The following is a 13,477-nucleotide window of genomic DNA, read 5'->3' on the forward strand; positions in this document are numbered from 1 at the left end:
CAACTTCTGAATAACACCATGGCTTCACACGCCGCATTCAACGGAACCCCAAATGTACGTACACGTCTGATTCGACCTGTTCGACATTCATCAATGCATGCAAGTGCAGAACGCATTGCCTCTGATGGAGCTACGCGAATACGAACCGGTACCACAATCAAGTACCAGCCAGACCCTACCACCTAATACGTGGAAAATGGCATATGCATCTACAGGGGCACTATTGTAGCGCCTGCAGCAGCCGGCCTAACCCTGCAAGGTGCGGATCTGATAACAAATGGTGCCCACATCAGGCCATCCATTCCTTGGCCAACGACCCCACCGCAATTCCCACGATGTACCTACACTTTGTAGATGGGATAGGCAGGCATGAAGGAAGAAAAAAATTTGGCTGCCCACTGACCACCCTTCTTCAGGTCTCCGTCGGGCAGAGAAAGCGCCGGGTTCTTTCTGTAGTCTGTTTCTGTGGCCCCTCCCTATGTGGTATTGCCGACACTTCCATCGGATCTGATAAGAGTCATCGTCATGGGGTCTCGCAGCAGTAGGTTGTATCAGATTTGGGCATGTGTCGCCAAGATGGAGCCGGCCATTGACGGATCTTTTTGGTCCTTGACCCCGATTCCGCGCTGGCTCAGAAATGGAGGAAACGTTCCTATGTCGCCCACCTTTGCCCGCAGTGATACGTCCGTCTCGTTGGGTAGACATGCTGGCCTGCCCCTCCTCCGATTTGGATCAAGGCTAGTGGTTATCAGATTGAAATTGTAGATAGATACTGTAGAAACGTTGAACCGAGGGCCGAAGTGTTCCATTCCCCATTCCGCGCGAGATTTCGATTATTCTGTAGCAGTGAACTGGAGTGTGGTTGCATAGTTACCTCATATCACTCACCTTCTCTCATTGTTCCCTTGCACTGTCGTCGTCGCCGCCGTTGCCTTCTAGCCGTGTGCCGTCCAGTCTGTTCTCGCCCCTTCCGAGAGAATCACATACGCTCTCTGTGCCCCTCGTTCCAGATACCCCCCGGTCCGAACCCTTACCGACAAACCTCTCCCCAAAATGATGGACTCGCTCAACCAGGGTGTCCGGAGCACCGCGAACCCCTTCAAGGTGCTCATCGCCGGCGGGTGCTACTCGGGCCTCGCCGCCGCCATCAACCTGCTCGACAAGTGCGACAGCGCCCTCGACGCCCGGATCCCCGTCTCCATCACCATCGTCGACGAGCGCAGCGGTTTCTGTACGTAACATTGCATACCCATCCACACACACACACACACACACGCACACTGTCACTGTATCGTATACACGAGAAAACTGACCCCGCGATCCGACAACCAACAGTCCACGTAATCGGCTCGCCCCTGGCCCTGTCCTCCAAGGAGTACGCCGACAAGTGCTGGGTGGACTTTTCCGACGTCAAGCTCCTGCAGCGGCCCGACGTGCGCTTCGTCCACGGGCGCGTGCAAAAGGTCGACCCGGCGACGCGGACGGCGACGTTTCTCGAATCCTCTTCCGAACAGCCCACGGAAGAGAAATACGACTACTTCATCGCCGCGACCGGCCTCCGCCGCGCCTGGCCCGTCGTGCCCCAGTCCCTCACGCGCAAGACGTACCTGCGCGAGGCCGGGCAGCACATCGATGCGGTGCGCGGGAGCAGGCATCCGGTTTTGGTGGTGGGTGGAGGTAAGTTTACTGCCACTACTTTGCTCCCCTTTCACATTACCCCTTGAGCGGGGACGAAAAGAGATGCTGACGAGGAGGTCCCACACGCAGGCGCCGTCGGCATCGAAATGGCCGCCGAGCTCAAGATGGTGGCGCCCGACGTCCGGGTGACGCTGGCGCACTCGCGCGACAAGCTGCTGTCGGCCGAGCCGCTGCCCGACGACGTGAAAGACCGGGCCCTGGAGCTCGTGCGCGAGGCCGGGGTCGAGACGCTCATGAACCACCGCCTCCTGTCAAGCCTGCCCCTGAAACCTGAAGGCGCCGACAGCGGGTTCGAGGTCGAGTTCACCAACGGCCACAAGATGACGGCCAGCGTCGTCATCGAGGCCATCTCCCGCAGCGTGCCGTCGACCGACTACCTGCCCGCCGCCGCCCTGGATACCGACACGGGGCTCGTGAACATCCGGCCCACGATGCAGATCCAACTGTCGGAAGAAAGCGAGCTGTTGCCGAACGCGGACCGCCACTTCGCGGTGGGGGATCTGATCCACTGGTCCGGCATCAAGCGGTGCGGCGCCGCCATGCACGAGGGCCGGTTCGCGGGGCTCAATATCCACCAGCTCATGCTGCAGGAGCTCTCGTCCTTCTCGTCCTCGGAGAAGAAGCACGAGCCTGTGTTCCAGGAGCTCGCGGAGATCCCGCCCATGATTGGGCTGGCGGTCGGGAAGATGGGGTTGTCGTATGGGCCGGACGAGGGGGATGAAGTCGGGGGAGGATGTGTTGAAGTTGTTCTTTGGGGATGATTTGGGGTTCAAGAGTGAGTCACCGTTCCCCTTCCCTCCCTTCCAGCCTTCATCGGATATGGATGGTATTTGATTGCGGGTTCATTAGCTAACCGTGCCAAAGTCGTCTGGGATTACCTCCGACTTGGACAAGACCCCGTCAAGGTCTAGAGCACATTTAGAGTTTTGGAGGGCTTTTCCCCTAACCTGTTTTTTTTTTTTTTTTTTTTTTTTTTTTTTTTTTCTTCTTCTGCCGGGCATATGGAAAGTAAGTAGAATGGCTGCGGAGTTTTTGGCGTTGGTCCCTACTTTGGGAATTGGCTGGATAGGCTTTGGAAATGGAGGGGTTTGATGCCGTGATTGGTCGCGTCAGAGGAATTGGGTTGCATTGTGCATATAGTTCGAAGGCATACAGGCATTCATTGATATATCAGAGTTTAAAGACAGAGAGACTTTTTATGCTGCGCGAGTCGTGAGATTGATAACGTTTTTCTCTTTCAATTACATGTAGTGATCAATTGCGAAGAGCAGGCAAAGTGCATTTGCAAATGAGGGGTCGACCATAAGCCAGCCGGTCAAGTTTTCTTCATCATTTTCAGAACCCATGGTATTACCACCCTTTGTCAGAAAAGAAAGACATTGAAAACACTTTTGAATATCATTAATCTGAAATGCCATGTTCCAGACGGGAAGTCTCATCAAGACTTGAACATGGCTGACTACAGGCAGAGAAGTTGGTTCTATATACATGCTTTTCCCCTCATCGCCTCACATCAAAACTAAAATAGACCGCAAGTTTCGTACCCAAGGAAACATAACAGTCGCAACAAGATCCCTTCATCGGATATGTTACACATGATGAGTCGATAAAACACTTCAAATCTACAGCTTCGGCAGCAGCCCAACCAACGTGCCCCCCACGACCTTCTCATTACTCCCCCCGCTCTCGCCGCCCGTGCCGCCGCCGAGGGGCGAGAGCTGGAAGAAGCGCTCGCGCGAGCAGCGGACGAAGGCGGAGCGCTTGTGGGGCAGGTCGACGAACTTCTCGAGCGAGAAGCCGTGGACGAAGTCGTAGGCCAGGACGGAGCTGTTGGTGTACTTGGGCTCGCCGACGACGTGCATGGTGCGCGGGTCGTCGAGGAAGAGGTAGTGCATCAAGCTGGACCACCAGGCCGAGACGCGGTGGGGCCCCCGGAACCGCACGTCGCCCACGAGCGAGTGCCGGCCCCTATCAAAATCGCCCGCGCCGTAGTACGCGCCGAGCCGGTCCTCCTTGCCCCAGTAGACCTCGAAGTAGGCGAACGGCACGTCGTCGAACTGGGCCAGCACCGTGATCTGGTGCGGGTCCGCGTGCTGCCGGCGCAGGTACTCGCGGTGCTGCTCCAGCGTGCCCGTCTCGTTCCAGCCCTGCGACACGCGCGGGTCGTTCTGCCACTCGTGGAACAGCCGCAGGTGCTCGGGGTTGGTGTAGTCGAGCGCCACCATGGAGAAGTGCTCGCGCAGGTGCGGGATCCACCGGCTGTAGATGGTCGAGCCGGGCCGCGGCTTGACGGGGCGCCGCGGGTGCCACGTCAGCGCCGTGCCCGGGTCGTTGGTCATGGTGTGCTGCAGGGGGGCGAGGGGGTACGCGGACGTGGTGAAGGAGTCGGACGAAGCGGAGGCTGAATCTTCGGGCAGCCACGTGCTGCGCGGGCCGAACGGCGAGCCCGCGCCCTGCCAGAAGGTGCTCCGGAGCACGACCAGCTCGTCGACGAGGCCCGTGGCGACGGGGTGGTCGACGGCGAGCCCGACGGCCTTGAGCTGGTGGGCGAGCCGGTCCCGCCCCGCGCCCTCGAGCGAGAGGCGGAACACCTCCATCGACGGCCGCAGCGTGAACAGGACGTAGACGAGCAGCCAGGCCTGGCCCAGGTTGGGGGCCGCTTGGCCGTCCCACGCGAAGGTCGACGAGGGGGCGCGGCGCGCGCGGCCCCAGGGCGTGTTGTTGGACTCGGGCGGCCGCTCGCTCGACTTCAGGTCCGTGAGGTCGGTGAAGTAGAGGGACGGGTTGTGGAGGGGCTTGGGGAGCGGCTTGCCGGTGCTCTTGCTCTCCGTGTTGTTTCTGGTCTCGAGCTGGAGGAAGCCATTGCTGCTGCCCTCGGATTTCTTGCTGGACTTGACCAGGTAGTACGACGTCAGGTACGGGTGTGGCAGCCTGAGGACCGGCCGGTCGTCATCGGCGGTTGTGGAAGTCATCATGTAGGTAGGTATGTAGGCAGGTATATGTGTGAGCACAGGTAAGTATGTAAGTGTATTCTTGATCAACGCTATATTATGAAGATGTGCTGACGATACTGGGAGGAAGGTGGTATAGTGAACAGACAAATCGTGGTGAACAACAATGAAGAAGGAACATCATCCCACTTTCGAGAGCTTGGGAAGCTCTGGTGGAGCTATATCGCACCCAATGCCGACCGACATTTGCGCGCTCACTTTCCTAGGCCAAGGAGCTGTTCGGATCGGCTGTCGTCCCATCCATACACATCTCCAGGCAGTCCCTGTCAAGCGTGTACGTACAAGTATGGCGCGGTCTTGAGCTATCACGTCAGAGTTGCCATTTTGCCGGGAGCGGTTTCTTCCTATGGCCGGCCCCCCAGACGAAAAGGTCGCGCGAGGTCGCATCCTCGTCAGTGGTGTTCACATCATAATAGCCCGTACCTAAGCAACCACTACCAATCCCCATTGCTTGCCCCACCCGAGCGCGCAGCGATGGGAAGCAGAGGCAGGAGAAGTACTCTCAAGTCACCATGTACCGAGAAGTACCGTGATGCGACCGTCCGACTTCCCTATTCGGAACGAGTACGCAAACACTTGGAGCAGAATTTTTCGCGCTACCCATGCGGATTGGCAGAACGCAGGCAGTGGGCAGGGAAAAAGCTGCCAGCAGACTGCGTCGAAAATGGGCCGATGGGACCGTGAAAGAGAGGCTGGGTTCGCGGGGCCTTGGCGGGCGCGAAGGGGAGAACTCTGGAGGGAGGGGGCCACTATGAACGGATCTGATAACTGAAAAGGGGATCAACCGAGACCGGGGTGGGGAAGGGTTTGATCAGATAACTTGGCTTGGCAGCGAGGTCGGCACTCGCCTTGCTGCATGGCTGTGGCTATGCTTCTAGACGGGCACTGGCGTTTATTGAAGTGGAGGAGAAAAAAAAAACCTGGCTGGACAGAGCGCTGAGAGAAACGGGTCCTATCTCTATCGTTATCAAGATTAGATCGGGCAAGGGAGATCTGGCTCGGCGAACAGTTCCAGAAAACCACATCAAAGCCATAAGCAACGTATCCCCTTGATGGCGAGAATGCTGCTCCCACCAGATTATGCTGTACTGTACATACCAGGGATCAATTGGGGCTATTGGCATAACGTTTATTCCGTTGAATGGAATACCCGATTGGATAAACTGGCCTATCAATTATCCAAGGGAAGTACTGTACGAAAAGCAGCGTTCTCGCCATCAAGGGGGTATGCATCACTGCTTTTTCGCATCCATTAGTTCGTCTGCTGCATTGACTGTCACTTTGACTGCCGTGCTACTTATCAGAGAAGCACTTCTTGTATCATGGATGTCAATACTTCAGCAGTATTCAGGATCTTAGTGAGGATGCTGCACATCAAACCCGCAAGTAGCCGCCCTCTCACTTCCTTCCGCACGGGGAAAACAAATTATTGTGTTTTTGGACCGAGGTTGCGCTTCAATCTCCAAGCAAAAGCCATTGGATCCTGCCTGAGGTTTGACTTGTGCCAATGAGCATCAGAATGGAGTTCCGTTCGTTTAACTACTATTTGACCCCGAAGTTATACCTGACCTCAACTGGAGTCTCTTACTGTACAATCTATGACTGGATACTCTGACCGAGACCTCGAAAGTCCCTTCTCGCGCGTGTCACGGGGGCATGTCACAGATGTCGCTCTGACCGACGGTTGGATATCGGTATCCCCCATGAGGCGCGCGACAAACCTTTGGGCGAGGACCTTTGGGCGAGGAATCGCTTCTCAAAAGCAAGTCCCTGAGGCGGGTGAAGAGGCTGGATTTGAGGCTTAGCCACACAAGCGCAGGCTTGGATTAGGATTCCAAAACTGACGTAGCTACTTCCTAGCGCTCTGCTCGGAGTCAGGTCCGGACAGCTTGAAGCGATCCGGCGCGGCATTGGCTGAGAGAGAGAGGAACCACTGGAACAGCTAGGAAAAGTCCAATTGGCTTCCGGACAATGACGATGGGCGCATGGCTTTGAGCATCTTTCCCCTTCCATTGATGTCTCGACAGCAGCTCTCTGTCTCGGCTCTGACCATAGCCCACGTCATTCCCCCGGAGAGTTTGGTCCAACCTGGCTGGCTGGGCTTGTGTCCCGCCCGCTTTGCTCATTTCCCCCCATACTTTCCCGCAATTGCTAGATCGCTAGCCTGTGTTCCTGCATTGGGCCTGTCACCCAACGCAACCACTGCGTCATTGAGATCAATCTTTCGTTGAATTTACGATGACCGCGCGGAGGAAAAGCCCGGCAGGTGCTGCATATGCCCGAGGCAGGTAGGAAGTAGATAAACTCAACTGAAACCGTTCACTCACATTTTCTCTATTCTCGCCAATTATACCCTCAGTGAAAACCCCAATACCAGCTCTTTCTATACCTACGACACCCAACTCGATCGTTGAAAGATACCCTGACATCAATTGATCATATTTCAAACCACATCACTTCCTCTCCTCCCCCACCACAGCCATCATGTCGGCGATACAAACCTCGGCGCGGGCCTCGATACCCCGAGCTGCCCGTCAGCTGAGAACCTCCCGAATCCCCCAACAAGCCCGTTTCCAATCCTCCACAGCCGGCCCCAATGCCAGCCAAACCGCAGGCGGCGCGGCGGGGACGTCGTTCGCCTCGGGCATGGCGGGCGGCGCGGTCTCGGTCGGCATCGCCTACCTGATGTACTCGTACAGCGCCGCGGGCAGGATGCACTCGACCATCAGCAAGACGGCCAGCGAGGCCAACAAGACGTACGAGCAGGCGGCCCGAAAGCTGCAGGAGAAGACGCCCGACGCGGACCAGGCCTACCGCTACGTCAAGGAGTTCTGCTACTCGTACGTCGGCTGGTTCCCCGGCGGCCGCCAGTACGTCGACATGGCCTTCAAGGACCTGGAGACGGTCCGGGAGAAGAACAAGGACGAGGCCGATAAGCTGGTCAACGACGCCTACAAGCAGTTCCAGGACCTGGCCAAGTCCGGCCTGAGCCTCGAGACGGCGCGCAAGGCCTACGACGTGCTGGCGGACCTGGGGCAGAAGCTGGCCAGCCTGGCGGGCAACTCGATTAGCGACCTGATGGACAACCACCCCGAGGTCAAGAAGCAGCTCGGCGGCAACGTCGACCAGCTCAAGCAGCTGGGCGAGCAGTACGGGCCCGAGGCCAAGAAGCAGGTGGACGAGACGTGGCAACAGTTGAGCGATATTTTCAAGTCCGGCTTCAGCGTCGCGAGCATCGACAAGGCGCGCAAGTTGATTCAGGAGAAGACGGAGAAGGTCAAGAAGCTGGGCGACGAGGGCTGGAAGAAGGGCCTCGAGCAGGCCAAGCCGTACCTGGACAAGTACCCGCAAGCCAAGAAGCTGCTGGAGGAGAACGAGGACGCGCTCAAGCAAGGGAACACGACCGAGCTCTTCAGGAAGCTGAGCAGCTCGCTCGAGAAGAAGGACCTGAGCGGGTTCGAGGACTACGTCAAGAAGACGGTCGACCAGGCCAAGTCCAAGGGCCAGCAGGCGTCGCAGAGCTTCGGGCTGGACCTCGACGGCTACTTCCAGATGATCCCCAACGGCGGCGAGATCCTGCCCAAGCTCAAGCAGATGAAGGAGGTGGCGGAGAAGCACCAGGAGGAGGGCCAGAAGCTCCTAAAGGAGACCATGGACGAGATCAAGCAGGTGCTCGACAAGAAGGCGCAGCGCGCGCAGGAGATTGCCGACAAGGCCAAGAAGGAGGCCAAATAGAGGAAAAGAGGCTGTATTATTGTTAACTCACGACTATACCTACTTAATCATGACTACGGCCCCGGCTGGAATGTATAAATATGAATGTCATAACAAAACATGAAAACTATACCACTTTTTCAATATCGATCAATGTGTTTGACTCTATCTTCATCTGTCTGTTCGATGGAGCTGCCTTCATGCCCCACGCTATGGGAGCTCAGCTCTTATCGATAGACTTAGGGGGCGATGTGGCGGGGCTCTCCCCGGAGCTTGGCAGCGAAAAGTGGCCCCCAACTGTCCAGTCGCAAGTCGTTGGAGTCATGACTGCCCAGGCCAGGCCATTAGACGTAACCTCCCCGTGTTACTCATACGATCCGATTGCAGCGCCTCTATGACTCGACCGCTTCGGGGCCGGCTCCTCCATTCTATTTAACTTCGTGTAGATACTCGTGTACAGCCAGACATCTTTTTTGTTGCACATTGATTTCCTTTCCATTTGCGGCAGTGCATGTGCAGCGTGAGCTACCAACGACCCGCGACAAATATATTTGCGATCCCATCAAACTTAGCTCCAGAAACAAAGCACGGGTCGGGACCAGCGAGAGCCTGACTTCATCATCACATATTCGTGGCGAAACCCCCCGGCGCCCATTTCCGACTAAAACTTACTTCCTACAATACGACACACTTGCAGACCGTCTCCAACTACTCTTGTCTCTGCCAGCATCCAACCACCCCAGCAGACACGAGGTTGTTCGTTTTCGTTTGCCAAAAGCAGCAGCTATTCCACGACCTCGGACCAATCCCCACTTCGTTGTCGGACACATTGATCTTCGTCCAATTCAATGATACCAACTCGAATATATCGCCACCCTAACTACCTAATCCACGGATATCGAATATCATATTATCGGCCAATATGACAACCCGAACGGCAAAACAGTTACCACACGAACGGCGGAAAGGCGAAGCGGCCCTGAGCGACTTCGCCGACTTCGTCGAGAAACAGCAGGCGCTACGGTACCCCACTTCGAAACCCGCGGCAACAGCGACAGCAACAACCTCGAACAACAATGAGGAGGAACACCACGAGGAGCTCGACATTCTCGACTCCCTGACCCTCAACGACGCCGTGCCCCAGGTCCCGCTGCGCGAGCTCCTGCTGGCTACCGCGGACGACGAGGGCGACGAGGAGAAGAACCTACAGAAGCTCGTCGACGTCATCGATACCCGGCTGCTGGAAGGGCACGGCGAGGCGGTGTTCGACCTCGGGTTCGAGAACAATGGCGACTCGATGCGCCTGACCAAGGCCGAGTTCGACGCGGCGCTCGCGCGGCTGCGCAAGGCGGCCAAGACGATTCACGCCGACTGCAACGTGCTGCTCACCAAGAACGTCGGGGGCGAGGCCGAGGCTGACTCCGTTACGACTGGTAAGGACAAGGACACGGACTGCAGCGGCAAGATCATGATACGGCAGGCGCCGAGCGCCGCCGAGAGCGTGATCGAGACGCGCATCGCCGTCGTGGGCAACGTCGATGCGGGGAAGAGCTCCATGCTGGGTGTGTTGGTGAAGGGCGATCTCGACGACGGACGTGGCAAGGCCCGCGTGAACCTGTTCCGGCACAAGCACGAGATCGAGACGGGCCGGACCAGCTCGGTCGGCATGGAGATCATGGGCTTCGATACGGCGGGCAAGGTCATCTCGTCCGACGTGCCCGGGAGAAAACTCTCGTGGGAGGAGATTGGCAAGCGCAGCGCCAAGGTCATCACGTTCACGGATCTGGCAGGGCACGAGAAGTACCTGCGCACGACCGTCTTTGGCCTGCTGTCCAGCAGCCCCAACTACTGCTTGCTCATGGTGGCAGCCAACAACGGGCTTGTGGGCATGAGCAAAGAGCACCTGGGTATCGCGTTGGCACTGAACGTGCCGGTCATGGTAGTTGTCACCAAGATCGACATCTGCCCGCCCAACATCCTGCAGCAGACGCTCGAACAGATCTCTAAGATTTTGAAGTCGCCCGGCGCTCGCAAGATCCCCGTCTTCATTCGGAACCGCGAAGAGTGCATCAACACGGCGACGCAGTTTGTCAGCCAGCGCATCTGCCCCATCTTCCAGGTCTCCAACGTCACGGGCGAGAACCTCGACCTCGTCCGCACCTTCCTGAACATCCTGCCGCACCACGGCCGCTACGACGCCGACGCGGCGTTTGAGTTCCACGTCAACGACACGTTCTCGGTGCCCTTTGTCGGGACCGTCGTGTCGGGCATCGTCAAGTCGGGTGTCATCCACGCGGGCGACAACGTGCTGATCGGACCGGACGGGCTGGGCAACTTCACGCCGACGAGCGTGCGGTCGATCCAGCGGAAGCGCATCGACGTGCCGGCGGCGTCGGCGGGGCAGTCGGCGAGCTTCGCGCTGAAGAAGGTGCGGCGCAAGGACGTGCGCAAGGGCATGGTGGTGTTGCCGAAGGTGGAGGGGGCGCCGGCGCCCAAGGTGCACCAGGAGTTCGTGGCCGAGGTGCTGATCCTGTCGCACGCGACGACGATCAAGGCCAAGTACCAGGCGATGCTGCACGTGGGGCCCGTGTCGCAGACGTGCGCCATCATCGACGTGGACCGCCCCTTCATCCGGACGGGGGACCGGGCGACGGTGGCGTTCCGGTTCGTGCAGCGGCCCGAGTACCTCGTGCCCGGGGATAGGTTATTGTTCCGCGAGGGGAGGACGAAGGGGTTGGGGATCGTGAAGTCGGTGGGGTATGATCCGAAGCGGCCGCTTATGCCCGGAGGGGGCGGCGAGGGGGATGAGGGGGGGAAGGGGCAGGAAGACGGGGTGGGGGCGGCGCAGGTTTCGGTTGGGGCTTGAGATGTCGTGGAAGATGAGGATGAGGTTTTCGGGCTGAGCTATGGGTTGGCTCTTGTGCGCTTACTTGTCTTTGATTCCAGCATGTTTCTTTTTCTGGTTTCCTTTATGACAGCGGGGGAGCTGCGGGTTCTCCTCATGTATGCGCTCGTTACCAGGCGACGAATGAGCGAGGGGATGAAGCGTCGAGTGGTTTTTCTTGAGATGTTGTTTTCGTTTTGGCGTTTTGCTGGTTGCTACTCATGGGAACTCAGGCATACTTTTGCATACTTACTTACGAATAATATGCACACTGGCTAACCCTTCGATGAGGACAATTGTTCAATGAAAGATGGTCAGTCACGCAGGCGTTTGGGTGGATTCGGTGTTGTTTTCTCTTCGCATGTATGTATGTAGGTGTATGGGCGAACGTGTAGGCGCAACACGCATACACAGAGCGCTTGCTGAATACAGTAATATATATCTAGCTAGCGGTTGATATATTTATGTGAACCATGACCACGATAGCTTATCTGAGTGTTGATCGCTGGCAGGGTGACCAGATTTCGGGATATTTATACATAGGATACGGGAATGTCCTCACTTTCGTAGCTTTTCTATTTTGACCATGTTCGGATTGCGATTAGATGTAGACCTGAAGTCGAGTCGCCTCTGAAATTCATCTTGGTACGGCCCTATTTAGGGTGGCTTAGACGTATATTTCACCGTTTTCAGTGTTCATTTTGAGGGGTGCTCTTCTTGAGGGGTGCTCTTCTTGAGGGGTGCTCTTCTTGAGGGGTGCTCTTCTTGAGGGGTGCTCTTCTTGAGGGGTGCTCTTCTTGAGGGATGCTCTTCTTGAGGGGTGTTCATTTTGAGAGGTGCGCGCGGTTATGCTACTTCTCCGTATTCCGTACCTGGGGGCGGGATTCCAATCCATATGCAGGCAGCCGAAATTCGAAACGGAAAAACCATCGCTAACGATCGATGCAAACGGACACGTTTAGGATGCCTACACCATCGCATTGGACCCGATGACTATGCTCAGGATATCTGGTTTGGGCGCGCGCAGCAGCTCTACGCTGCGAATTGGGAGCAGGGCTATCCAAGAGTGCACTGTACTCCATCGCAGAGTGAGCAGCACCAAAGCGGCCGCAAATGCAACAACCGCAAGAGCAACAGCCGCAAGAGCACCTGTGGCCGCCGCTACCACCCTGCAGAGCTCACAGCCCCGAAATGTCCCTCCAAAACTATCGCCAATCAGCGTGCCGGGAAGGGCCGGCACAGCGATCCAGACGTTCTTCGTCGACACGCCCGCCGGCGTGTCGGAAGTGGCCGATCGCCTCTGGGCCCGGAAAACCGGCGGCAGCGACTTGTACCTAGACGCTGAGGGCCATCGGCTTTCTCGACACGGGCGGATGTCGCTCCTCATTCTCTACTCCCCTTCCTTGCGTCAGGCCTTCGTGCTCGATGTCTTCGCCCTGAAACGGGCCGTCTTCCGGACGAAAGGCTCGCGCGGTTTCACCATCAAGCAGATCCTCCAATCCAACGACTACAAGAAAGCCGGTTTCGACGTCCGGAACGACGCGGATGCCCTGTTCCACCAGTACGGCGTGGCGCTCCAGAACGTCGAGGACGTCCAGCTTATGGAGAATGCCCTTCGGCCAGGCGGCCCTTCGCACGGCTGGACCCGCGGGTTGGCCGAGTGCTTGAAGACGGTCCTGTCCCGGCCGAGAAGAAGGAATGGGCGGGATCGAAAGACGCCGGCAAGAATCTATTCTGCCCCAAGTCCGGAGGCTCCTACGCCGTCTTCAACCAGCGCCCGTTGAGCCCCGAGATCCTGGCCTACTGCGTAGGCGACGTGTACTACCTGCCGCGCCTGCGGGAGGAGTATTGGAAGCAGCTGTCGAAGAAACAGAAGAGAAGCGTCAAGGAGAAATCGAAAGCACGTGTCGCCCAATCACAGAAGGACGACAAGCCTCACTCCACCAGAAAGAAATCAAAATCAAATAGTCCGCGGACAGATGAGTTCGGCCGCACAGCATACGTGCAGGCCAAGCATCGCGAAATGGAAATCGAGTTCGGGGGACTGAGCGTCGATTGGTGAAACGGGCTGGACGACATACTTGCTTGAGAAGAGAGACACCTTCATTGAGCGAGGACGACAAGTGAACTGACTCTAGGATCTATCGTTGACTATGTAGGAAGATCGCGT

General features: G+C 57.3%; 5 protein-coding genes across 5 annotated transcripts; 4 read left to right on the top strand and 1 right to left on the bottom strand.

Annotated features, from left to right (window-relative positions):
- Positions 1 to 1,053: 1,053 nt before the first annotated feature.
- Positions 1,054 to 2,459, top strand: PG985_009903 (uncharacterized protein; the record flags this gene model as incomplete). Its single annotated transcript, XM_066829671.1, has 3 exons — positions 1,054 to 1,231; positions 1,336 to 1,677; positions 1,768 to 2,459. 3 exons carry the CDS (start codon positions 1,054 to 1,056, stop codon positions 2,457 to 2,459), a joined length of 1,212 nt encoding a protein of 403 aa, XP_066682061.1.
- Positions 2,460 to 3,320: 861 nt separating this feature from the next.
- On the bottom strand, positions 3,321 to 4,670 carry PG985_009904 (uncharacterized protein; the record flags this gene model as incomplete). Its single annotated transcript, XM_066829672.1, has 1 exon — positions 3,321 to 4,670. The coding sequence occupies one exon, from the start codon at positions 4,668 to 4,670 to the stop codon at positions 3,321 to 3,323; it is 1,350 nt and encodes a 449-aa protein (XP_066682062.1).
- A 2,523-nt stretch (positions 4,671 to 7,193) lies between these two features.
- On the top strand, positions 7,194 to 8,444 carry PG985_009905 (uncharacterized protein; the record flags this gene model as incomplete). Its single annotated transcript, XM_066829673.1, has 1 exon — positions 7,194 to 8,444. The coding sequence occupies one exon, from the start codon at positions 7,194 to 7,196 to the stop codon at positions 8,442 to 8,444; it is 1,251 nt and encodes a 416-aa protein (XP_066682063.1).
- A 901-nt stretch (positions 8,445 to 9,345) lies between these two features.
- On the top strand, positions 9,346 to 11,289 carry PG985_009906 (GTP-binding protein 1; the record flags this gene model as incomplete). The annotated part of the gene is made up of 1 exon (XM_066829674.1): positions 9,346 to 11,289. The coding sequence occupies one exon, from the start codon at positions 9,346 to 9,348 to the stop codon at positions 11,287 to 11,289; it is 1,944 nt and encodes a 647-aa protein (XP_066682064.1).
- A 1,007-nt stretch (positions 11,290 to 12,296) lies between these two features.
- On the top strand, positions 12,297 to 13,369 carry PG985_009907 (ribonuclease H-like protein; the record flags this gene model as incomplete). The annotated part of the gene is made up of 2 exons (XM_066829675.1): positions 12,297 to 12,980; positions 13,004 to 13,369. 2 exons carry the CDS (start codon positions 12,297 to 12,299, stop codon positions 13,367 to 13,369), a joined length of 1,050 nt encoding a protein of 349 aa, XP_066682065.1.
- Positions 13,370 to 13,477: the final 108 nt, after the last annotated feature.

This window comes from Apiospora marii (assembly GCF_038362585.1).
Source record: "Apiospora marii strain CBS 49790 chromosome Unknown utg000006l_segment0_segment0, whole genome shotgun sequence".
Taxonomy (NCBI): Eukaryota; Fungi; Ascomycota; class Sordariomycetes; order Amphisphaeriales; family Apiosporaceae; genus Apiospora; species Apiospora marii.